The sequence below is a fragment of the Bos javanicus genome, chromosome 25 (assembly GCF_032452875.1).
Source record: "Bos javanicus breed banteng chromosome 25, ARS-OSU_banteng_1.0, whole genome shotgun sequence".
NCBI lineage: Eukaryota > Metazoa > Chordata > Mammalia > Artiodactyla > Bovidae > Bos > Bos javanicus.
In genome coordinates this window covers 27562407-27588599 of record NC_083892.1, presented here as the reverse complement: position 1 = coordinate 27588599, position 26193 = coordinate 27562407, and the positions used below count along the sequence as shown (strand labels likewise).

At 40.6% G+C, this 26193-nt stretch overlaps 2 protein-coding genes across 4 annotated transcripts in view; one reads left to right on the top strand and one right to left on the bottom strand.

Annotated features, from left to right (window-relative positions):
• Window positions 1-22317, bottom strand: ZNF713 (zinc finger protein 713). Of its 3 annotated transcripts, XM_061401784.1 has the most exons (6): window positions 21925-22102; window positions 17587-18030; window positions 15821-15906; window positions 8260-8386; window positions 7561-7653; window positions 1-3831 (listed from the first exon to the last, which is right to left on the bottom strand). In XM_061401784.1, the coding sequence occupies exons 3-6, from the start codon at window positions 15902-15904 to the stop codon at window positions 2789-2791; spliced, it is 1347 nt and encodes a 448-aa protein (XP_061257768.1). In that variant the 5' UTR covers window positions 15905-15906; window positions 17587-18030; window positions 21925-22102; the 3' UTR covers window positions 1-2788. The 3 variants fall into 3 exon arrangements, with proteins under 3 accessions (XP_061257768.1, XP_061257767.1, XP_061257766.1); XM_061401783.1 differs by lacking the exons at window positions 17587-18030; window positions 21925-22102 and adding an exon at window positions 22239-22317; XM_061401782.1 differs by lacking the exon at window positions 17587-18030 and having other exon boundaries at window positions 21925-22006.
• A 638-nt stretch (window positions 22318-22955) lies between these two features.
• SEPTIN14 (septin 14) overlaps window positions 22956-26193 on the top strand; it is a 36439-nt gene continuing 33201 nt past the window's right edge. The window contains exon 1 of the mRNA XM_061401780.1: window positions 22956-24794. Within this exon, the coding sequence (XP_061257764.1) occupies window positions 24747-24794 (48 nt within the window). The 5' untranslated portion in view covers window positions 22956-24746. The remainder of the gene's footprint in view (window positions 24795-26193) is intronic.

Below are 26193 nucleotides of genomic sequence, written 5' to 3'. Positions count from 1 at the left end.
TTGAGCAGCAATTCATTTTATTAAGTTTAATACATTTATCAAATGTTTTCAGAGTGCTATAAAACACTGTTCCAGGCACTGTTTTTATCCACTGGATTAGGAGTAAGATGATCCATGTTCTAGTGACATTCCAGTCTGAGAAACTCTGAATAATTATCGCTTATTATCATGTCTAAGCTTCAGTATCTTTTTTCATAAAAGAAAGGCAACATCACTTGGTTGGAGGGACCAAATGAATTAACATATGTAAAAGGGTAATATCTTGCCCTCCTAGACAGAAATAAGTCATAACGTTACATTTCTGAGTGAGTAAACCACTCCTATGACTCCCTAGAATTTCCATGTAATAAATACTTTTAGGATTCACTTAAATTAGAACATGTTGAAGATAACAAAGGACATGAGAATGAATTCACACCAGAATGACATCGTTTACTGTATGGTTAATATAAGCATAATCATTTATGACCCTAAGCATAGGCAATAGATTCTAATTTTATGAAGAATTGGTGAAAATCCATGGCTGACTGCTCTCCTTCAGTTCTGACTCCTCTTTTCTGAAATTGTCCAAATTGTGCTTATCTTCTGAAAATCCTGTACTGCTCTCCTTTCCCTGTGTGAGGTACACTGCCTTCTGTTGAAGCCTTTAGCACTCTTTGTGGATTATTCAGGTTTTTTTTTTCTTGATTGCATACTTTGATCAAAGGCTTCACCAACCATAATCAATCATTACTTCTTTTAACCTATACCTCTGCTGTCTGAGACTTCATCTTGCCTCACTCTCTCTTCCTGAAACCTGAGAGCTCTATACTCTGCCTCTTTAGGGCAAATAAATCTTACATGTTACTCCCTTTGGTGAAGAGACATTTTCAGAACTTATCTGTCTTGAAAATTGATCTCCATTACAAAGGTATTTAAACATGATATTACTGGAAATCCTCCCTCACTCCAGTATCTCCGGGTTTTATTAACTATTTCATCCACTGGTGTGTGGGACAAAAATGTACTTGAAAAGTTTAACTTCCACAATGAAATGAAATCATTTCATTACTTTCTTGTTTTTTAGAGTTTTAATTTTTTTTTTTAATTTACATCATTCCAGCTTTGACTTAAGGCCTATGATATCTAGTCCTTCACAGGAATAAAGAAATGGGGAAGTCTTTAGCTAGGAGATATGTTAGAAGAAAGGTGAGAAAGCAAGGGGACTGCGGAAGGAAAAAAAAAGAAAGCAAGGGGACTGGGTTCCAACTTGGTCTCATGGCTTCTTCAGCCAAGACTGAGAAGACCAAGAGAAAAACAGAAAGCCCAGAAAAAAGCAGCTCACTAGATGTAGCTATTCATGGTTTATGACGGTTTATATTTACAATGCTTTGTAACATCAAACTGCGATTTCTGTCAAACAAGGCAGTGATCATAAAATTTAACCACCTTAAATTCCTTTTGGAAAAAGGTGGTACATAAATATACTTCAATAAATAAAGTGAATTATTAAACAAACTAGTAACACTTACTTGCATGTGTGCTCAATCATCTCTGACTCTTTGCAACCCTATGAAATGTAGCCCACCAGGCTCCTCTCTCCATGGAATTCTCCAGGCAAGAATACTGGAGTGGGTTTCCTTCTCCAGAGGATCTTCCCAACCCAGGGATCAAACCCACAGCTCTTGTATTGGCAGGTGGATTCTTTTCCACTGAGCCACCTGGGAAGGCCCTACGCTTCCTTAGTTGTTTATATAAACCAATAAGGCTCTTTCCTGGTTCTTTGCCTCAGCGTGGCACCACTGCTTACCCTCTGGTACAGCCCCTACTTCTGACTTCCACAGTGATGCAGACAGGTGAAGGGATTCTTACAAAGTCCCTGTCAGTATAAAATAAAACCTCCTCTCTATCTGAACCTGCAAATGTAACAGAAATAACAATTTTGATTCAAAAATATACATTTGCCATAGGGAAATTTAAAACTACAGTAACAGGATAAAAAAGTAGATTTCTCTGAATCACTTTTCAAAGGTCACCAATATGACCCTTAGTCTCCTCCAAGACTCATCTTAGAGATCCCAGGACCTGTTTGATGAAAATAATGCAAGGATTCCTAAAAAACAATATTATTATTGCCATATCCTACCACATGGCTTCTCAAATGATGGTACAGGAGACATAGATGGTATACCAATGAATATTTTCAACTTCAAAATTATATATTTATTTTGATGGAAATTAGAATATAATTAGCATACAAAACTCACAATCTCCATAAATAATATTTCCTAGGACAAGGCTAAAAACCCTGAGTCCTATTAAAGAAAAATATTAAATAAACATTAAGTATGATAAAATTGGTAAAGGATATACACAAATGACTTAAGTTTGAAAAATATTGCTCTTTTCTGTTTATTTCAAGTTAATGTGACTGGTTATACTACACAATAGCCTCAATTAATTAATGTTTATATAATTTAAAAACTGTATGCTATAAAAATCAAAGGGAATAACGATAGGTCATTGCCTACAGGATTTCTGGTCATTAAAAAAAGTTTAGAATATGACTCCTAATATAATCTTGTTTATAAAATAAATTATTTTCACTACGTATAACTTCTCCTGGGAATATGCTAAATTTAAGGTCTAAATTTATTTGGTTTCTATGCATTAAAAGTTTTTTATAAGCTTTCTCCCCATTATGAATAATCTGATATTGAACAGGATGAAAAGGTCTAGCCCAAATTTTCCTGTATTTATATATTCATATGATTTCCTTACCACCCCCATTACCCCCATCAGGACAAAGCTAAAAATTCTGAGTTATGTGCTGTGGAGTAAGGGAAGGACTGTGGCTTAAGGTTTTCTCACATTTATTATACTCACACAATTTCTCCCGAGTGTGGATTTTCCTATGTTGATTAAGGTGTGCACTCTGGCTGAAGGCTTTTTCACATTCATTACATTTATAAGGTTTCTCTCCTGTGTGAGTTCTCTCATGCTGATTAAGATGTGTCCTCTGGCTGAAGGCTTTCCCACAAAAACTACATTCATAAGGTTTTTCTCCAGTGTGAAGTCTATGATGTTCAGTAAGGGATGTGATCCGGCTAAAGGCTTTACCACACTGATTACATTTATAGGGCTTCTCTCCAGTATGAATTCTCAGATGCTGAGTAAAGGATGAATGTTGACGGAAGGCTTTCCCACATTCATTGCATATAAAAGGTTTTTCTCCCGTGTGAATTCTCTGATGTTGAATAAGGTGTATTCTCTGGCTGAATCTTTTCCCACATTCATCACACTTATAGGGTTTCTCTCCTGTGAGGACCATCTGAGGTTGAGTAAGAGATGAGTTCTGGCTGAAGGCCTTCCTGCATTCACTGTGTTTCCCTTCAGTATGAATATGACTGGTAAGAAGAAGATGTTGATTGAAGATTTTTCCACACTCATTATATTCATAAGGATTCTCTCTTACATAGTTTCCCTGATAGTAAATCAGATCTGAATTACGTTTGATGCTATTTCCTTGTGTGTCAGAATTAAGGGGTATTTTCATTGAAGGAATTCTCTGTTGCATAAGAAGGTTTGAGTTCAGATTATAGTTTTCCCCAAATCTACTACATTCAAGGCCTCTCTCCTGTGTGATCTTTTTGTGGGTAAAAGATACTTGTCCTAAGTATCTCTGCTGGTTTTCTTGGTTGAATTCTAACTGGTAATCAAACTCCCAGAGTCCACCTAAGATGGAGTACCAGAAACTGTCTCCTGTTAGTCTCTCCATTATCATGTCATGGGTTTGATTTTCATCAGACATATTATGGTTTGATTTTTTAATTTCTGGTCTATTCTCCCCATCTAAAAGAAATTCAGAACATATAAACACTTCAGTATTTTCTGTTTGAAAAAGAAATTGTTGCACAGTATATCACCAAATGAAACTGACAGCCGTGCAGACAATGAAAATGTGGCACTGAAAATTTTGAAATAAAGCCATGTAACAAGGGGAAAGACTATAAGAGGATGACAAGAAGCAGTGAGCAGGGAGAAATTTTAAAATATGAGTGGTAATCATAAAAAGAAGAGATCCATCAGGAATATACATAATTGGGAGAAAATGGAAAGGAGAATAAGAAATATCAGAACAAAGTCTGTGCTCAGAGGTGGGAGACAGAAAAGACTGCTTAGAGAACACAGGGCCAAGTCCAGAACCTTCTCAATCTTACCTGTGGATTATTCTATTGCAGTGCCCACTATCTGTTTATTTCAAAAGTATTTCTTCCTATTTTAAACTTTTGTTTAAAATGATAAAACTAATACTAAATTTTTGGCTGTGCTGGGTCTTCATTGCTGCATGTGGGCTTTTTTAGCTGTGGCAAGTATTGTATTAGTTGCTGAGTTGTGTCCAACTCCTTTCAACCCCACAAACTGTAGCCCAAGCAGCAAGTGGAGGTTACTCTAATTTCCTTGTCTTTAATCCTACTCCCATTTTTTTAGAACCTTGCCCCATCTTTTCTATTTTCTACTTACACTCTCCCTGACCCCTTCCATTCAGCACTTTAAACAAGCTGGAATCACTCCTGCTTAGAATGATCCTGTTTTGACACTGCCTTCTAGTCTAGCTACCTGGTTCATCTGGTAAATAATCTGCCTGCAATGTGGGAGACCTGGGTTCAATCCCTGGGGTGGGAAGATCGCCTGGAGAAGGGAATGGCTACCCACTCCAGTATTCAGGCTTGGCGAATTTCATGGACTGTATAGTCCATGGGGTCGCAAAGAGTTGGATACAACTGAGCCACTTTCACTTTCACTTTCTTTCTAGTCTAGCAGTCACCCTCTTTTTTTGCTTCACCTTCTCATTTGAGCTTCTTGTAAGAAGTACCGTATATGTACTGGCTATACTGTTTTTTAGTTTTTGGCTGTACCAGCAGCATGTGGGACCTTAGTTCCCTGACCAGGGATCAAACCCACACCCTCTGGAGTGGAAGTGTGGAATCTTAACCACTGGACTGTTAGGCAAGTCCAACTACTAGCTCTACTTTCTTTTTTTTTAATCTCCTGTTTACTCAGCAATGTATAAACTGACTGTTTTGCTAATTACTCCCCTGTCACTTCTCTCATTAATATCATTCCTAACCTTCTCATTGCTAGATCCATCAGACATTTTACATGTCTCACCTTAGCTAGGAAGAGAATTTCTAGATATTAAATAGACATCAGCTAATGTAGAAGACAATGAGACAAGCAATACCCCAGAGGGCAAATCAGAATGAGGCTGCACAAGCCAGATCATTCTATCTCAGTTCCTCCATCAACAGAAACATTTTACCACATCCTTATAAGAGAAACAATTGATTGTGTCTCACAGGAAAATGCAAAAATGTAAGCAGTCTCCTTGGAGGGCACTGCTAGGCTGCCTGCCCTGACAAGGAGGATACAAAGAAACCACTTATTCAACCTCATCTGTGGACCAAAAGCCTTGACCACACAGGTACAGTTGATAATGAAGTCTAGAAATTTCTTTTCTATTCTGGCCATGCTGCACACCTTGCAGGATCTTAAATTCCAAACCAGGGACTGAACCTGGGCCCTGTCAGTGAAAGCACTGAGTCCTAACCACTGAACTGCCAGGGAATTACCTGGAAATTTTCTTGAGTGTAGTAATTATTTTCTCGAGTTGGGAGTCTTTGGGCAGGGACATAATGGGAGACAGTATGGCTCCTTCACATGGCAGCATATGTACCTGCGGGAAAGAACAGCTCAGGTTTCTGTGTGGGCACCTACACTGGCAATTTGCCTGAAAAGGGAGTTTTTCATTTTCCTTCTTTAGTTTCCTATTCTCCAGGTTCCAGGATAGGAAGGTTTGTGAAAATAATGTTACTCATCATTGTCAGGAAAAGTGCTCAGGGGTTCTTGACAAAGTGTTTTAATTATCAGCCTCTAAACAGGGTTTAGAGCACTGGGGTGCACCACCTGTCAGGCTAAAATTTTAGGTCCAATGAGGCTGAAAAAGGAGTAAGTTTTCCTACCTAAGATAACCAAGAGCACTATAAGCAAGAAAGACAACTGAGTCAGAGTCAGCTTCACAAAGCTCAAGTTTGAATGACAGAAAACCAAGCCCAAATGATGAAACAAGGTGTCTGAGCAAAGAATCAAGATGGGGTACATTAACCTGGCTTAATGACTCAGTATCTGGCACGTAGCCATCAGTCCACTGTTTCCTAATATAACCAGGCAGTATGCCCACAAAAAGGAGCTAAGATTTTGGGGTTTTGGGTTTTTTTTTTTTTGGTCAAGAAGTCTCATTTAGTAGCATGGTTTAAAGGAGTAGAGAATCAATAGGTCCAGGATTTGAAATACTTGATTAAAATGACAGTATGACATTCATAAACAAAAATATAATCTAAACTCTGGGAAAAGAATGTACATGAAATACTGAGGCTAGAAATGTAGAAATGGAAAAATGACATAGAGAAGCTACTTAAAAGCACAGTACTGAAGAATGAACACCAAGTCCATAAGAAAGACATGCCTTTAGAAGAATAAAGAGCAAGAGAAGGTATTTAAAAGAGCAGGTAGGATAGCTATGACAGATTCATGTTGATGAATGGCAGAAACACAATGTTGTATTAAATTACCCTTGCTTTATTAAAGCAATTACCCTTGCTTTACCCTTGCTAATTTATTAAAAATAAATTAATTAAAAAAAAGGACAGGTTGGGAGACAGGAGAGAGGCTACAAGAGGCAAGAATGGTGTGAAAGCCAAGGTGCGAGACAATTTTCAAGAGTGAAGTCAACATAGTCAAATGCAACATGATCATAGAACATGATAATGGTGGTTTGTTTTAGCCACTGGACTTGACTGGAAGGAAGTTAGTGGTAATCTCCAAGAAAACAATTTTAGTAACATAAGTATGACAGGGATCCTATCACAAAGGTGAACAAGAGACTGAGAACCAAGGCTACGGATTTTAGACAACTTTAACATGTTTGATAATAAAAATAAAAAAAATAATGAAAAATAGGTAAAAATGTTAGAGGGTTTTGGTATGGAAAAGAAAAAGATTTAAAGAATCCTGAAATGATGTATAAACAAAAAAATAGAAAGTGCTTTGTGGAGATTTGCAATATCAAGGTATTTATGAACAAACTAAAACTTTCAAAATAATTTTTGTGTTGTGCAAATTTTTAAAATAATAAGTATATATATATATATAAAAATCTGTTTAATCAGGAAAAAAATAGTCATTTCTACTTTGGAAAAATGTCAAATATGAACTGAAGTTTTTAAAAGGCCTCTGCTGTGGCTGCTGTTTAGTTGCTAAGTCATGTCCAACTCTTTCGGACCCCATGGACTGTAGCCCGCCAGGGTCCTCTGTCCATGAGACTTCCCAGGCAAGAATACTGGAGTGGGTTTCCATTTCCTTCTCCAGGGGATCATCCCAACCCAAGGACCAAACCCATTAAAAATGCCTTGATATCCTTTAAATCCCAGAGGGAGATGTTCAGAGCACACTCCATTAAGTATTTCAAAAGTGACTATTTTCCTTCACTGAGTCACAAATACTCAGATGCTCTCTTCTCACCTGGATGAGTGTCTGGTGGGCTGACTCTTCCCATCATCCACTGCTCCTCCTGCTCCAACTGAGTGATCACCTCTGGCTTATACAGTTGATGCCCTGTTCAAGAGGAAAATGTGTATCTTAGAATTTTACACAGGGAACGAACATCTCAGAACTCATTTCCAAACTTTTTTTATCTTTAGGGTCTTTGGATTTGGAAAGGGGAGGCTTCTGAGGCAGCAAAATAAAGCTACCCATCTCAAAGTCAACACATTTCACCAGAGGACAAAGCAGGAAACAGAGGTCTCTTGTCTCCACAAATGATTGCCTTTCTTCCATCCTGGCCTCATGCTTTCTAACTGTGGTGCTGAAGAAGACTCTTGAGAATCTCTTGGACTGCAAGGAGATCAAACCAGTCAATCCTAAAGGAAATCAACCCAGAATATTCACTGGAAGGACTGCTACTGCTGAAGCTGAAGCTCCAATACTATAGGAACCTGATGAGAAGAGCTGATTCACTGGAAAAGACCCTGATGTTGGGAAAGACTGAAAAGAAAGGGAGAAGGGGGCGACAGAGGATGAGATGGTTAGACAGCATCAACGACTCAATGGACATGAATTTGAGAAAACTCTGGGAGATAGTAAAGGACAGGGGAGCCTGGCATGCCAAAGTCCATGGGGTCCCAAAGAATCAGACATGACTTACAGAGATGCCCTCCTTACCCAGTGCAACCAGATTCCTATAGTTTTCCAGCATCACATCTCGGTAGAGGTTCTTCTGAGCAGGGTACAGCTGGTCCCACTCTTCTCTGGTGAAGTCCACAGCCACGTCCTGGAATGTCAGTGATTCCTGAAACATCAAGTATATCCCTGCTCAGCCAGAAACCTTTTTGTTTTTCCTTTACAGGGGCCCTTAAGGGAAGAGTCAAAGGTGGTGCAGTAGACAAAGGATCCCTGATTCCTTCTAGTGGTAAAATACTGAGCTGCTCTGCTTCCCCAGCTGATACAGGGAGGCAGTCTGTCGTGTTCTGCTCTGTTGGTCAAATCCTTAAGTGCTATGCCTTGTTCCCTTTAATGAAAAATGGCACTTAGACCCCAAGATCTGGGCACTAGCTGCATCCAGTGCTACTGGAGTACCATTTCGTCTAGGCCCTCTCAGGGGTCGTATCTAGGAGAGAGGGGAATATATACGATGATGTACGTATACACACACAACTCTACTCCATATCCAACCCAGTATTTACTGATATTTATTAAAACCCATAGGTCAAGAGAGTGACTGGTTAAGAAAAAACAAAACACCATGGGTCTATACTGATATCTCTAAATCTAATCCAACATAGCAGGGTTCATTCTATCCTCTCTTCTCATATCTGTAATTCCCTTCTCTGACCATGAGACTCCTGGCTTGTCTTACCCAGGTAGCTCAGCAGTAAAGAATCTGCCTGTAATGCAGGAGATGTGGGTTTGATCCCTGGGTAGGGAAGATCCCCTGGAGGAGGGCAAAGCATTTCACTCCATTATTCTTGCCTGGGAAATCCTATGGACAGTGAAGCCTGGTGGGCTGAAGTCCATGGGGCCATAAAAGAGTTGGATACAACTGAGCGACTAAACATCAAATTGCCAACATCCACTGGATCGTAGAAAAAGCAAGAGAATTCCAGAAAAACATCTGGAATTCATCATCACACAACTCCATATCCAACCCTGTAAACACACACAACTCTATATACAACCCTGTGTTTAGTGATATGTATTAAAACCCATGGGTCAAGAGATCAACTGGTTAGAAAAAAAACAAACATGGGTCCATACTGATACCTCTAAATCTAATCCAACATAGCAAGGTTCATTCTATCCTCTCTTCTCATATCTGTAATTCCCTTCTCTGACCCATATCTCTCTTATCTTATAATTCCCTTCAAGAGAATTCCAGAAAAAAACATCTACTTTTGCTTCATTGACTATGCAAAAGCCTTTGACTCTGTGGATCACAATAAACTGTGGAAAATTCTTCAAGAGATGGGAATACCAGACCACCTTACTTGCCCCCTGAGAAATCTGTATGCAAGTCAAGAAGCAACAGTGAGAACTGGACATGGAGCAATGGACTGGTTCCAAATTGGGAAAGGAGTATGTCAAGGCTGTGTATGGTCACCCTGTTTATTCAACTTATATGCAGAGCACATCATGTGAAATGCCAGGCTGGACGAACCACAAGCTGGAATCAAGACTGCTGGGAAAATATCAATAATCTCAGATATGCAGATGACACCACCATAATGGCAGAAAGCGAACAGAACTAAAGAGCCTCTTGAAAGTGAAAGAGGAGAGTGAAAAAGCTGGCTTAAAACTTAACATTTAAAAAACTAAGATCATGGCATCCAGTCTCATCATTTGATGGCAAATAGATGGGGAAATAATGGAGACAGTGAGAGACTTTATCTTCTTGGGCTCCAAAATCACTGCAGATGGTGACTGCAGCCATGAAATTAAAAGATGCTTGCTCCTTGGAAGAAAAGCTATGACAAGACACATTACTTTGCTGACAAAGGTCCATCTAGTCAAAGTGAAAAGCGAAAGTCACTCAGTCATGTCCGACTCTTTGCAACCCCATGAACTATACAGTCCATGGAATTCTCCAGACAAGAATACTGGAGTGAGTGGCCATTCCCTTCAGCAGATCTTCCCAACGCAGGAGTTGAACTGGGGTTTCCTGCATTGCAGGCAGATTCTTTACCAACTGAGCTATCAGGGAAGGCCCCATCTAGTCAAAGCTATGGTTTTTCCAATAGTCATGTATGGATGTGAGAGCTGGACCATAAAGAAAGCTGAGCGATGAAGAACTGATGCTTTTGAACTGTGGTGTTGGAGAAGACTCTTGAGAGTCCCTTGGACTGCAAGGAGATCCAACCAGTCAATCCTAAAGAAAATCAGTCCTGAATATTCATTGGAAGGACTGATGTTGAAGCTGAAACTCCAATACTTTGGCCACCTGATGCGAAGAACTGACTCATTGGAAAAGACCCTGATGCTGGGAGGGATTGAAGGTGGGAGGAGAAGGGGATGACAGAGGATGAGACAGTTGGATGGCATCACTGACTTGATGGACATGAATTTGAGCAAGCTCTGACAGTTGGTGATGGACAGGGAAGTCTGGCGTGCTGCAGTCCATGGGGTCGCAAAGAGTCAGATACAATTGAACTGAACTGAGTGAGTAAACAATAACAACAAAATTATGGACAATGTGTTTACTTATTTGCTCAATCCTAGATTTTAAAGAAAGTGGTTTTGGTATTGCTAACACATGTGCTGTGCTTAGTTGCTCAGTCGTGTCAACTCTTTGCAACCCCAAGGACTGTAGCCCAGCAGGCTACTCTGTTCATGGGGATTCTCCAGGCAAGAATACTGGAGTGGTTTGCCTTGCCCTCCTCCAGGGGATCTTTCCAACCCAGAGACTGAATCCAGGTCTCCAGCATTGCAGGCAGATTCTTCACAGTCTGAGCCACCAGGGAAGCCCAAGAATATTGGAGTGGAAGCCTATCCTTTCTCCAGGGGATTTTCCTGACCCAAGAACTGAACTGGCATCTCCTGCATTGCTGGCGGATTCTTCACCAGCGGAGCTACCAGGGAACATGTCTCTGCACAGAACAAGCCTACAAATGAGAGTTCAGTATTGAGAATTATTTTGCTTTTAGTCTGAGGACACAGAGTACAAGAAATGATTTCGTTTCAAAAGTTAACTCCTTTTCAGTGTGGTTATATCAGTAATTTGAAATACAGTTTGGCTCACTTATTTCTGTTTATTTTCAATTTTAAGCCCTCCTTGCATACTGTACACCTCCATTCCCTCTTTGTCACCCATTTTCCACCTAAGTCCTACAAGTAACCAACCTCATTAGATGCAAGTTTATCCTTTCAATTTCTCTTTTCCCTCAAACAAGCATTTGATACATTTATATATTTTTGTTTCCTCTTCTTTCTTGTACAAAGTAGCATATTATAGGTAATCTTTTGCTTCTGATTTTTTTCACTGAACACTTTATACTGGAAATCCCTCCACATCAGTTCATAATTTCTTCCTCCTTTTTTTTTTACAGCTTGTGTGGTATTGTGTGACTATCCCACAACTTACGTAACTAGTCTACTAACAGACATTTTAGCTATTTTCTACTCTCTTGTTACTATAAATCATGCTGCAATGAATTATCTTCAAAGTATACTATTTTGCTATGTATATTAGTCTAACTCTAGAATATGTATGTATGGCATATGTATGTATGCCTGGCAAAAGATGTCTGGCAAAAGAGTATATGAATCTGCAATTTTGATACATATTGTCAAGCTGACTTCTGTAGGGGTGGTATCAATTGTGTCATTATCTATTGCTGTATAACAAATCACCTCCATATTTAGTAGCTCAAAACCAGTAACAATCATTTATTTTATTCTCAGAATCTGTAACATGGGCAGGATTCAGCAGGAGTAGCTCATCTTTGTTCCATTTTGTTTCAGCTAGGAGGCCCAACTTAGGGCTGTAAGATTCACTTTTTAAGAGGCTCATTCATGTGGCTGGCAAGTTGGTGCTGGCTGAAAGTTGGGAGCTCAGTCAGGTGCCTTTGGTCCTCTCCATACAAGCCTGTCCACAGGCTACCTGGGCTTCCTCATGGCATGGTAGCTGGATGCCAAATGCAAAATTCCCAAGAGAACCACCTTTCTTCATCCAGCCTCAAGAGTCACGTGGCTTCAGTTCCACCACAGTCACAAGCCAGATCCAAGGGGAAGGAACACAATCACACCTCTCCTGATAAGAGTAGTTAAATCAGTATAAGAGGAACCTATGGAATGGGAGAAATTGTGCCATTTTCAGAAAATACAACCTGCTACTGTTTACCCTCTGAAGGTTAATATTCACATTCCTTCCTTATGCAAATTTTACTCATCTTCCTCAAGACCCCTACGTGTGATGTATCAATTTGAAGTCTGGGATCTTATCATCTACACCAGGTCCACAGGCAGATGAGGCTCTTGGAACATAGTTCCTCAGGTATGGTTCCCTGAAAGCTTTCTATTTTTCTTTCTGTGAGCTGAAGAAATAGGTATTTGGCCCCACCCTTTATCCTTCACAAACTCAAAGTGGTGGGAAACTCATAGAAATAACTGCCACACACACTCCCATTCAAGTAAACAGCAATTCACAGCAATTCTATAATGTAGCTGAGCTGGGCACGTGTTGAGAGGTATGAATGAGAAACAGTTTTATTTTCAAACTCAGTAATTTCTGGCTCCTTTATATACATATTTTTGATGTTTTAAAAAAATTGAAATACTGTTGATGTACAATATTATTTAAGTTACAGGTGTTCAACATAGTGATTCATGAATTTTAAAGGTTATACTCCATTTATAGTTATTATAAAATATTGGCTATATTCCCTGTGTTGTAGATTCTTGTAGCTTATTTTATACATAATAGTTTGTACCTCTTAATCTCCTACTTCTTGCATTGCCCCTTCCCCATTCTCTCTCCCCAGTGGTTCTCACTAGTTTGGTCTCTATATATGCAAGTCAGCTTCTTTTCTGTTTTATTCACTAATTTGTTGTATTTTTCAGATTTCACATAAAAGTGATATCATACAGTATTTGTCTTTCTCTGACTTATGTCACTTAGCATAATGCCCTCCAAGTTCATCCATGTTGCTGCAAATAGCAAAATTTCATTCTTTTTTATGACTTAGGAGTAATTTCATTGTATACATACACCACATCCTTATCCATTCATCTCTTCACGGACACTGAGGTTGCTTCCATGTCTTGGCAATTGTAAATAATGCCTCTTTGAACACTGGGGTTCATGTATCTTTCTGAATTTGTGTTTTAGTTTTTTGGGGGGTATATACCCAAGAGTAGAACTGCTGGGTCATGTGACAGTTCTATTCTTAGTTTTTTGAGAAACCTCCATACTGTTTACCATAGTGGCTGCACCAATTTACATCGCGACTTACAGTGTATGAAGGTTCTCTTTCCTCTACATCCTCGCCAAAATTTGTTATTTCTGTTCTTTCTGATGACAGCCATTCTGACAGGTGTGAGGAGACAGCACACTGTGGTTTTGATTTGCATTTCCCTGATGATTAGCGAGGTTGAGCATTTTTTCTTGTCTGCTTCCTTTATATGTAACAGTTCTTTATCTAGTTTATCTTTTCCTCTCACATTTTACTTTAACCACCCAGAAGCTGACACCTGGCACTTTTAGTCTTCTACCTGAAAATCTCCTTAAATATATCATTGAGTCCATTAAGTATAGTTCCTATTTTTCTTGTTACTGAAGGTGACAATGTTGACCAAAATTCCTTCTTCAAGTGTCCCTTTTCTTCAGCTCATGACAAGATTTTCCTTATTATCCTTTAAGTCCTGTGAAAGGTCCTTTAGGGCCCCACTAACTCTCCTGGAGGTCCTTTATGATTCCAAAAATAATCTTCTCCTTTCTGTCTTCTGCCCTTTGCTCAGCGCTCTCTCTCTCTCTCTCTCTCTCTCTCTCTCTCTCTCTCTCCTGTCCCTCTCTCTTTCTCATTAGTCTTTTCTTTTACGGATTCTGGATTCTCAGTTGTAAGTTATAAAGGAATTCCCAAATTATTTTCTTGTGTAACTTTTGTGGCTTAGTTTTTCATATTTAAATATTTGATCAGTTTGAAGACTGTTCTGATGTAAAGTATGAGGTATGGATTCAACTTTACCTTTTTCCACATGGCTCCACAGAAATATCATTGATTATTGAATAAACCATCTTTCCACCACTGGGTTGAGATATGGTTTATCATATGCAAAATTCCTATCTGTTCAACAAATATTTATTCAGTGCTTCCTATGGGTCACCTATAGGGCTTGAGATATACTAGTGAACGAGAGACTAAAATTCTCTTCCTTTATGAAACTTCAGCAGGGGAAAGTAGACAATAAATGATGACTGGGTAAATTATAGAGTATGCTATTAAACAACACTTGTTCTTTAGAAGAAAAGCGATGACAAATCCAGACACCATACTAAAAAGCAAAGACATCACTTCACTGACTAAGCTGCACAGAGTCAAAGCTATGGTTTTTCCAATAGTCATGTACAGATGTGAGAGTTGGACCATAAAGGATGTCAAATGCTGAAGAATTGATGTCTTCTAACTGTGGTGCTTGAGAAGACTTTCCTGAGAGTCCCTTGGACAGCAAGGAGATCAAATCAGTCAATCCTAAAAGAAATCAGTCCTGAATATTCACTGGAAGGACTGATGTTGTGGCTGGCTTAATTTGTGGCGTTAATTTGCCACATTAATTTGTGGCAGCAGAGGTCCTCAGGTATATTAATAATTCCATTACCTCCAAGGGGTCAGTGACATGGGCATCATCCATTGTTTGAAGACTGAATGGCAAGTGTTTAAATTCTAGTGAGCTGTTTAAGGGAAGGGTGATTTAAAGAATCCGCCTGCCAATACAAAAAATGCAGGAGATGTGGGTTTGCTCTCTGGGTTGGGAAGATCCCCTGGAGTAGGAAATGGCAACCCACTCCAGTATTCTTGCCTGGAAAATTCCATGGACAGAGGAGCGTGGTGGGCTACAGTCCATGGGGTCACAAAGAGTCAGACACAACTGAGCACGCACACATGGACTATTAAAAGATAGTCTACGGCTTCTTGTGTTGCCTTTACAACATTCAGGACAGACATGAATCTACAAGCTGATAAAAATGCTGAAGGAGAGAAGAGCTATAAAGAGGTATGGAAGGTGAGTGGGAAACACCACATACAGATATGTCACATCTGTCCCAAGAATCTCAAGGGCTCTGGACTTGGGGAGCTTAGTTCTTCTGAGAATTGAAAAATAAAAGTACCTACATTCTGCGAACCACCATGTCATTTCAGAGGAGAGGAAAACAACTTACCTGGGGCTTCTCTGGTGGCTCCGTGGTAAAGAACCAGCCTGCCAATGCTGAAGACATGGGTTTGATTCCTGATCTGGGAAGATCCCACATGCCTTGGAGCAACTAAGTCTGTGCACCGCAACTATTGAGCCTGTGCTCTAGAGCCTGGGAGCTGCAACTACGGAGCCCATGTTCCCTAGAGCCCATGCTCTGTGACAAGAGAAGCCATTGCAATGAGCAGCCTGCACACTGCAACTAGAGAGTAGGTCCCACTTGCCACAACTGGAGAAGAACCTCCACAGGAACAAAGACCTAACACACCCCAAAAAAAAACAAAAAATAAAGTTATTAAAAAACAAACAAAACTGAACTTACCTGAGACATGACTGTCTGTGATCCAACATTCATTTCCTTCTCTGTGTTTCCTTCTTGAGAAAGTACAGCATCCTGAGAGGGCATTCCTGAGAAAAGAAGAGAAGAATCTTGTCAAGGAATGATATTAAAGCTTCACCTAAATTTTGCGCCTTTTGTCTTCTATCAGGATGGCAGATGGTTTAGACAGAAGCCCTCTAAGACATAAGTCTAAAGTCTGGGTGACGTAACTCTGACACTCTTGTTCCTCTATTACACTGAGGAATTTAAAGTATGGCTGTCTCTCCTCTGTGGTACAACTCCACTTGTTGCGACATATGGGAAGCTCAGGGGTGCTCATTGGTTTTTAGCACTAGCTACTCATTTGGGGGGATTTTAAAAAGATGCCAGTGCTCAGCCCCTCTTCCCTGAGATTTGGATTTAACAATCTCAGGTGAACCTGGGCAACAGCATTTTTAAATTCTGAAGTCTCCAAATGATTCCAAATGGCAGATGAGAACCACTGAGATGATGTGATCCAGAGAATTTATGTTGAGGAGTTATTCTTACTCTTTAAGAGCATAAACTCACCCCTAAACTCAAAGTCCAGGCATCTCCTCTACTCTCTTTAAGATGATCCTTCTATTCCACTCCTAGGCATATTCCATGAGGAAACAAATATTGAAAAAGACATGTACATGTACAATGAACATGTACCCCAATGTTCATTGCAGCACTGTTTACAATAGCTAGAACATGTCCATTGACAGATGAATGGATAAAGAAGTATATGTGGTGCATATACAAATGGCATATTACTCAGCCATAAAAAGAAATGCATTTGAGTCAGTTCTAATGAGGTGGATGAACCTAGAGCCTATTATACAGAGTGAAGTAAGTCAGAAACAGAAAGATAAATATCATATACTAACACATATATATGGAATCTAGAAAGATGGTACTGATGAATTTATTTGCAAGGCAGCAGTGGAGAAACAGACATAGAGAATAGACTTATGGACATGGGGAGAGGGAAGGAGAGGGTGAGATGTATGGAGAGAGTACCATGGAAACTTACATTACCATATGTAAAATAGATAGGCAGTGGGAACTTGCTGTAAGTCTCAGGGAACTCAAACATTGGCTCTGTATCACCTAGAGGGGTGGGATGGGGAGGGAGATGGGAGGGAGGTCCAAGAGGGAAGGGACATACGTACATCTATGGCTGATTCATGTTGATGTCTGACAGAAAACAACAAAATTCTGTAAAGCAATTATTCTTCAATTAAAAAATAAATTAATTTTAAAAAATGATTAAAAACAACAAAAAAAAGATGATCCTTCTACGCCTTCCCTACTGGCTTATTTGTAAAGAATCCCCCTGTTAATGCAAGAGACACAGGTTCAATCCTCGATCCAGGAAGATCCCACATGCTGTGGGGCAGCTAAGCCTATGCACCACAATTACTGAGCCTGTGCTCTAGAGCCCATGAACTGCAACTACTGAGCCCACATGCTGCAACTACTGAAGCCTGTGCACTGTAGAGCCTCTGCTCTGCAACAACAGAAGCCACCACAATGAGAAGCCCACACACCACAACTAGAGAGTAGCCCCTGCTCGCTGCAACTAGAGAAAGCCTGCGCACAGCAAAGGAAGACCCAGCACAGCCAAAAATAAATAAATAAATAAAAATAAACATTAAAAGTTATTAAAAAGATGACCCTTCCAATACAGAAAGGAGATTTCACGCTTTTCATTTCTCAGAATGTTCACCTTCCTTTTTGAGTACCTGGATTCAGTCCTCCACAAGGATGACTACACCTCTTGGCAGTCCTTCAGTTGTAATGTCACCAAAGCCTTATTCTGTTCGGGCACGACAGTCAGGAGACATACCAGTTCTAACAGCTTCAGCAGCCCTGTCAGTCCCCGAAGGCTGATTTTCCAGTGCCTTAAAGGCAGCAGCCAGTCGCAGGTATTAAAGGTGCCTGATCTCATGAGAGGGTCAGGAGCCAGTGGATATCCATGACAGTGATTTCTGCTTCCCAGGGCAGCCACTCTCAGGATCTTGCCTTGTTCATGTAGAGTTGAGATGTGGAGGTTGCTGAAGTTGGCTATTACACTGCTCTTGTTTTTTTTCACTAAAGGCATCAATCCTACATGTACATACGTCACTGTGATATTTGAATCTGCCTCCCGGCAGAGATCTTGAGAGATACAATTTCAGGCTGAGCACCTGTAATGAGATGCATCAGAGTCAGCAGAAGGACTCCAGCAGTGTTGGTCCCCTAGAGACCTATGGAGTCTAAAAAGAGACATACACACTGTTCATTGATAAAGACAGAGCACCACAGGAGGTGGAATTCATTAAAACAATCAAAAAAGCAGTTTTAGAATTTCTCAACGAGCAGAGAGATACAGAGGCAGCAACTACAACAAATTTAGCCTTAGTCCTCTCCCACCCTCTTCTTGGAACAGAAAACATGTGGTCCTTTCCCACAGAAAGACTTTCAAATAGAGTGGTTTTCTCCCCAGAAAGAAGAAAAAAACAGGCATTTCACCAGTACCAATAACAGAATGAAATGTATTGATCTGTTAATAATCATGAGAATACATTTGTTCTCTGTTCACAAAAGTTGACCTGAAAAACTCCTCTCAAAAACTACTGATAGAAACAAAGAATAAAACCATTTCTGAGAAGTAATAGGAAGAAAGAAAGGAAACTATGGTTCCAATGGAACGGCCCTGTTAGAGAAAGAAGCCATTCAAGCCAAGACATGCCAGGAATCTAACATTTTACAACCAGTTTTCACTAATAGGAAGATCTTTCAAAAAATAATTTAAAAGCACTTTAAGATCAGGTCCTTATTTTATCAAGCAAAAACTCTAAAAAGGTCCCATGGTCTGAAGAGCCAGGTTGAATTTACAAGAATGTCTTGGGGTTTCAAACCCAATCACCTGAAAACCATATATTCACAACAACAAAAACTGCACTAACCATGTTAGGAAGACAGGTTTCTCCTCCTATGAACCCAGGGGAATGAGGAATATTTCAAGTATATTATACATTATACACAAACATAGCTAGTTTGAGAGTACTTTTTATGGCATCTGATGGGAATGCTGCTGCTGCTGCTGCTCAGTCGCTTCAGTCCGACTCTGTGCGACCCCATAGACGGCAGCCCACCAGGCTCCCCTGTCCCTGGGATTCTCCAGGCAAGAATACTGGAGTGGGTTGCCATTTCCTTCTCCAATCCATGAAAGTGAAAAGTGAAAGTGAAGTCACTCAGTCATGTCCGACTCTTAGTGACCTCATGGACTGCAGCCTACCAGGCTCCTCCGTCCATGGGATTTTCCAGGCAAGAGTACTGGAGTGGAGTACTGGATTTTCCAAGAGTACTGCATTTTCCAGGCAAGAGTACATTGCCTTCTCTTCTGATGGGAATAGGGTTCCATAAAACACACTTTTGGAAATGCTGATCTTAGAGATCTTTCCTTTTATTAACTTCATAACAAACTACCTTACTCTACTTTTATAATAGCACAATATTACACTGTACAGATCTACCACAATACGTTTAACCACACTCATAGTTAGCATTTAAGTGGTATCCCTTTCTCAAACCACAAACAATATTGTAATGAACATCTTTGTACACACATCCCTGTGCACCTGTGCAAGTATTTCAGCAGGACAGATCTTAGAATAGAATTTCTGAGCCACAGAGTGAACTCACTTAACATTTTACTAGGTGTAGTCATACTGCCACTCAAAATACTTCCTAAATTGTACAACCAGGGCCCTGCCCCTCTGCATTTGCCTTGACACTTTGTTAGCACCAATATTGATATATTTTCCCACTCTAAATGGTGAAAAGTATCTTTGTCTTCATTTGCATTCTATAATTACTTATGAGGTTAAGCACTTTTTTTGTTTATTGGTTTCCTGTAATTTGCTGTAATTCGTCTATAAATTGCCTGTGCATATCCTTTGTCCACTTTTTTTTTTAAGTTAAGATTTTCACCTTTATTATTATTATTTATTTGTCTGTGCTGGGTCTTAGTTGTGGCATGTGGGATCTAATTCCCTGATCAGGGGTTGAACTAGGGCCCCCTGCATTGGGAGAGCAGACTCAGCCACTGGATCACCAGAGAAGTCCCACACTTTTTTTTTTTCAACAAGTCTCTTTACATATTTCGGTACTTTCTCTAACACATGTTGCAAGTATTTTATGTCTCTAATTTTAAGCCCTTTGCTCTTTTCAAATATAGCAAATATTTTTCAAAATACTTGGCACATGGGCTTTTCTGATATAATTTTAATATAATTTAATTAATGCATTTTCCCCAGAGGGTTTTGAGTCCTGTCCTGGCAGTTTGGTATGCCTACAACATAAAGTGCAAGGACGGAAGGCAAAGCAGTATGCAATATTAAGGTCATAAAGGGCTTTGTTGTTGTTCAGTCGCTCAGTCATGACCAACTCTGCAACCCCATGGACTGTAGCATGCCAGGTTTCCCTGTCCTTCACGAATTCTCGGAGTTTGCTCAAACTCAAGTCCATCAAATTGGGGATGCCATCTAACCATTCTGTCCTCTATAGTCTTCTTCTCCTCCTGCCTTCAATCTTTCCCAGTATCAGGGTATTTTCCAATGAGTTGGCTCTTTGCATCAGTTCAGTTCAGTTCAGTCACTCAGTCGTGTCCGACTCTTCGAGACCCCATGAATCGCAGCACACCAGGCCTCCCTGTCCATCACCAACTCCCGGAGTTCACTCAGACTCCTGTCCATCGAGTCAGTGATGCCATCCAGCCATCTCATCCTCTGTCGTCCCCTTCTCCTCCTGCCCCCAATCCCTCCCAGCATCACAGTCTTTTCCAATGAGTCAACTCTTCGCATGAGGTGGCCAAAGTACTGGAGCTTCAGCTTCAGCATCATTCCCTCCAAAGAAATCCCAGGGCTGATCTCCTTCCGAGTGGCCAAAATATTGGAGCTTCAGCTTCAGCATCAGTCCTTCCAATGAATATTCAGGGTTGATTTCCTTTAGGATTGACTAGTTTGATCTCCTTGCAGTCCAAGGGACTCTCAAGAGTCTTCAACATCACAGTTCAAAAGCATCAAATCTTCAGTGCTCAGCTTTCTTTATAGTCCACCTCTCACGTTCATACATGACTACTGGAAAACTACAGCTTTGACTACACCGACCTTTGTTGGCAAAGTAATGTCTCTGCTCTTTAATATGCTATATAGGTTTGTCATAGTTTTTCTTCCAAGGAGCAAGCAAAATCACTGCAGATGGTGACTGCGGCCATGAATTTAAAATATGCTTGCCCCTTGGAAGAAAAGGGCTTTGAGGTCACTGCTAAGAAACTAAAACATTATCCTGATGGCATCAGGGAAGTATACAAAAGTTTTCAGCAACAGAGTGACTTTCAATATTCTCCATTTAATAAGAGCACCTACTAAGTGCCATGATCAATTCTGTCTCTTGGAAAATGGTAATTTTTGTACCTTTAATATTTCCCACAATTCAAAGTAAGTAAAAGAAACAAAGTTCATTAAATCAAAAGACACAATTAAGGGGATCTGCTCTGCCACATATTAAAACATTTTATATTAAAAGAAAATGGTATCAGTGCAGAAACTGTGAGAGCAGTGTAACAGGCTAGAAACAGATGTGAGTATACAAACGTCTGTAGAATAGATAAGTGTCATTTCAATTCAGTGGGAAAGAGATGACGCCAAGATGACCGGGGAAAAGGCATTTTTCTATCTTACAGGTTATCACAAATTTAATATCCAATAGGTTAAAATGTAAAAAAAAAATTTTTTTTTAATCCTTTAAAAGCATTAGACGAAAATAAAGGTGAATCTTTTAATACTCTTGAAATGGGAAAAATTTTCCAAAAATGATACCCACCCACGCCTATACAAAAATAAATTGCAGAAAATATTAGAGGAAAATAGGTTTGTAATCTTGGGAATGGGAAGGCCTTCCCATGAAAGGGGAACAGGGGGTCCGAGAAGCCGGAGGGCGCCGCCTGGGGGGCTCGGAGTCGAGGGCTCCCCGCCCCGTGACCCCCGCCCGCCCTGCCCCCTCGCCAGCCACCCGCCCGCTGGCGCCGCACTCACCCGCCTGCACAGACAAAGGGCGCCCCGGGCGGCTCCGCCCCCTGACGCCGCAGCCGCCGCCGCCCGTCCCGACCGAGGCGGGAGAAGGTGATGAGGGCCCTGATGCCTGAGCCAATGACGCCCAGTGACGGGGCCCCTGGGGCTGGACCAGCCGCCGGGGCCAGCCAGGCTCTGACGAAAGCCTCCCAGCAATGGCGGCCGCGCCGCGCTGGCTCCGGCTCGGCGATACGCATGCGCCGGCGGTGCCGGGGCCCGACCTCTTCCCACAGACCCGGCTGGGAACTCCCACCCGCTCCCCCCGGTAGGCTTCTCACCAGGGCCGCGCTGACTACCCGGTCCCCGGCCCCCACTCCCGGCCTCGCAGAACTGCGCCTTCAGAGAGGACCCAGGACCCTCCCAGAGAGCCCTTGACGATCAGACGCTCCAGCGAGGGGCGCCGCGCGGTCCCCTAGGTGACCACACAAGTCGTCGCTCTCCTCAGTCCTGAAATTCCGCCCCTTCCCCAATTTTATATTGACGAAACTAAAGATATAGTAATAACGATTGAATATATAATACAAGTATACTGATGAGAAGAATGGAATTCTTTTAACGGAGATAAAATTGGAATTCGCCAAAATCGATTGTAAATGCTTATATGTTAATGCAGGCATTCAACGGGGAAGGGAGAGACTTTTCAACAGTGCTGGGAAAACTGGATGGGCACATGCAAAAGAATAAAATTGGACCTTAGACTTAACAGCACGTACATAAATTAATTCAAAACGGATCAAAAAACCTAAATGTGAGAGGTAAAATTATAAAACTCTTAGAAGAAAACATAGGAGTGAAGCTTCATGATGTTCTTTTGGCAGTTATTAATATTTCCTTTAGATGGCATCGAAAGCACAGGCAACAAAAGAGAAAAAAATGGATAAATTGGACTTCAGTATTTAACACTTCCGTCCATCAAAGAACAGTAATAATAGAGTGAAAAAACAATCCACAAAATATTTGCAAATCATTTATCTGATAAGGGATTAAGGTCCAGAAGGAATAAAAAATTCCTGTAAGTCAACAACAAACTGCCATTCAGATTTTAAAATGAGCAAAGGGGTACTTCCCTGGTGGTCCAGTGGTTAAGATTCCATGCTCCCGTTGCAGGGAGCCTGGGTTCCACCGGTGGTCTGGGGAACTAGATCCCACATGCTACAGCTAAAGATTCACCATGCCCCAACTGAGATCTGACACAGCCAAATTAATAAATAAAAATGAACATTTAAAAAAAATAGGCAAAGGAATTCAACTGGCATTTCTTCAAGCGAGGTATACAAATAACCAATCTGCACACGAAAAGATGTGTCACTCATCATTAGGGAAATGCAAGTTAAACTGCAATGAGGTACCAAGTCACGGACACTAACATGACTACTATTCAAAAAACAGTACAGGTGTTGGCAATGATGTGGAGTAATCGGAACTCCTGTGTGTTACTGATGGGAATATAAAATGATACAGTTGCTGTGGAAAACAGTTTGGCGATTTTTTTAAACATCCAAAATCACTGTAGGTGGTGATTGCAGCCATGACATTAAAAGACACTTGCTCCTTGGAAGGAAAGTTATGACCAACCTAGACAGCATATTAAAAAGCAGAGACGTTACTTTGTCAACAAAGGTCCATCTAGTCAAGGCTATGGTTTTTCCAGTGGTCGTTTATGGATGTGAGAGTTGGACTATAAAGAAAGCTGAGTACTGAAGAATTGATGCTTTTGAACTATGGTGTTGGAGAAGACTCTTGAGAGTCCCTTGGACTGCAAGGAGATCCAACAGTCCATCCTAAAGGAAATCAGTCCTGAATATTCATTGGAAGGACTGATGCTGAAGCTGAAACTCCAATACTTTGGCCACCTCATTCGAAGAGCTGACTTATTTGAAAAGACCCTGATGCTGGGAAAGAGTGAGGGCAGGAGGAGAAGGGGACAACAGAGAATAAGATAGTTGGATGGCATCACCGACTCAATGGACATGGGTTTGGGTGAACTCTGGGAGTTGGTGATGGACAGGGAGGCCTGGCGTGCTGCAGTTCACGGGGTCACAAAAAGTCGGACACGACTGAGCGACTGAACTGAACTGAAATGTAGCCTTAAAATATGATCCAGCAATTCCATTTTGGGATACATAACGAAAAGAATTGACAGCAGGATCTCAAAAGAGATATTTGCATCTCCATGTTTGTTGCAGTATTTTCACAATAGCCAAGAAGTGAAAGAAATCCAGTATTCATTCACAGATGAATGAATAAGCAAAACGTGGTGTTTATATGTGTACTGTGGAATATCATTCAACCTTAAAAAGGGAGAAAATTCTGAAACATACTACAACATGGATTAGCCTTGAAGACATTATTCAAAGTGAGATAATTCAGTCACAAAAGGACAAATACTGTTTGATTCCACTTATAAGCGATACCTAGAGGACGGAAGAGCCTGGTGGGCTGCAGTCCATGGGGTCCCTAAGAGTCGGATATGACTGAGCGACTTCACTTTCACTTTTCACTGTCATGCATTGGAGAAGGAAATGGCAACCCACTCCAGTGTTCTTGCCTGGAGAATCCCAGGGACGGGGGAGCCTCGTGGGCTGCTGTCTATGGGGTCGCACAGAGTCGGACACGACTGAAGTGACTTAGCAGCAGCAGCAGCAGAGTAGTTAAACACAGACACTGACAGAAATTACAGTTGTAGCCAGGGGCAGGAAGTGGGATGAAGATGGCTGGTTACTGTTTAATGAGTACAGACTATCAATTTGAGAATATGAAAAGAGTTCTGGAGATGGAGGAAGCTGATGGTTGCACAGAAATGTGAATTACTGAATGCCTCTGCACTTAAAATGGTAAATTTTATATTATGTATTTTTAATACCATAAGATGAGAAAAAAGACAGCTGGATCCTTATATCTGTTTCTACATTGAATCTTCTGAAATATGTTGTTTTGGTTGATGTTTCTAAAGAAAATCTGGCTTCATATAGATACTTAGTTGGAAAAAAGAATCCTTTAATAAGTCTTCTCACATAATTGTGACTATTTTTCTTTGATACTCTACCAAAGGCCATTCCCTTCTCCAGGGGATCATTTCAACCCAGGGATCAAACCCAGGTCTGATTAATCGCAGGCAGATTCTTTACGGTCTGAGCCACCAAAATCTATTTGTCTGTCTTATTCCCCCAATGGATCTTGAACTCATGTATGACTTTGTAATGTCACACATTGGCCATTTGGAAAATAACTATTTACTGAGTTACCTAACTCAGTAGATCCTAGCTGGGTATGATTTTATCCTCCAGGAAATATTTGGCAATGTTTAGAGATTCGGTTGTCAAACTTTGGGGCTGCTACTGACATCTACTGGATAGAAGCTAGAGATACCGTGAAACATTTTACAGTGCACAGCAAAGGATTATAGAGCTCCAAAAGTCTACAGTGCTGAGATTGGAAAACCTTAGTTTATTTAGGGCTGACATATTTCACTATAAAATATAAAAATGTATATTTGTTAATGTCATCACTAATCTTTTTGAGAAAATTTGTTAAGTATTTGGAAGCTGTCAAGATGGTAGATACAAGTTCTCCGAAAACTTAAAGCTCAAATTTTACCATTTACAACATGTATTTTCAGTTCATTTCCTTCGTGTTACAAAGAACACTTCATTCATTTTCAAGAACCTGTCTTAGAAATAACCAAGCCTAAAAAACTAGTGTTTGTCAGTTGTTTTTACAGTTGAAATTGACATTCCATAAAATAAGGAGTTACTATTTCTCATAGCCACATAACTTGTTTTACTCAAGAGTGCTATCATACATGGTATAAATATTTTATGGATACTCACTCCCTTGATTGAGCTTCCCTAGTGGCTCAGTCATTAAAGAATCTCCCTGCAATGCATGAGACCAGAGCTCGGTCCCTGGGTCAGGAAGATCCCCTGGAGAAGGAAATGGCAACCCACTCGAGTATTATTGCCTGGAAAATCCCATGGACAAAGGAGCCAGGTGGATTACAGTCCAAGGGGTAGCAAGAGTTGGACATAACTGAGTGACTAAACCATCACCACTACTACCTTGATTAAAGTAAAGTAAAAAAATCTAAAGCAGATTTATCTACCACTGCTTTAGAACTGTCAATACAAATGCTAACCCAGTGGAAAAAGCAAATTAACCTTAGTATTATTAGAAAAAAGTTGACCTTATGGGCTCCCTGAAAAAGAGTCAGGGATCCTCAGGGGCCCAGGGACT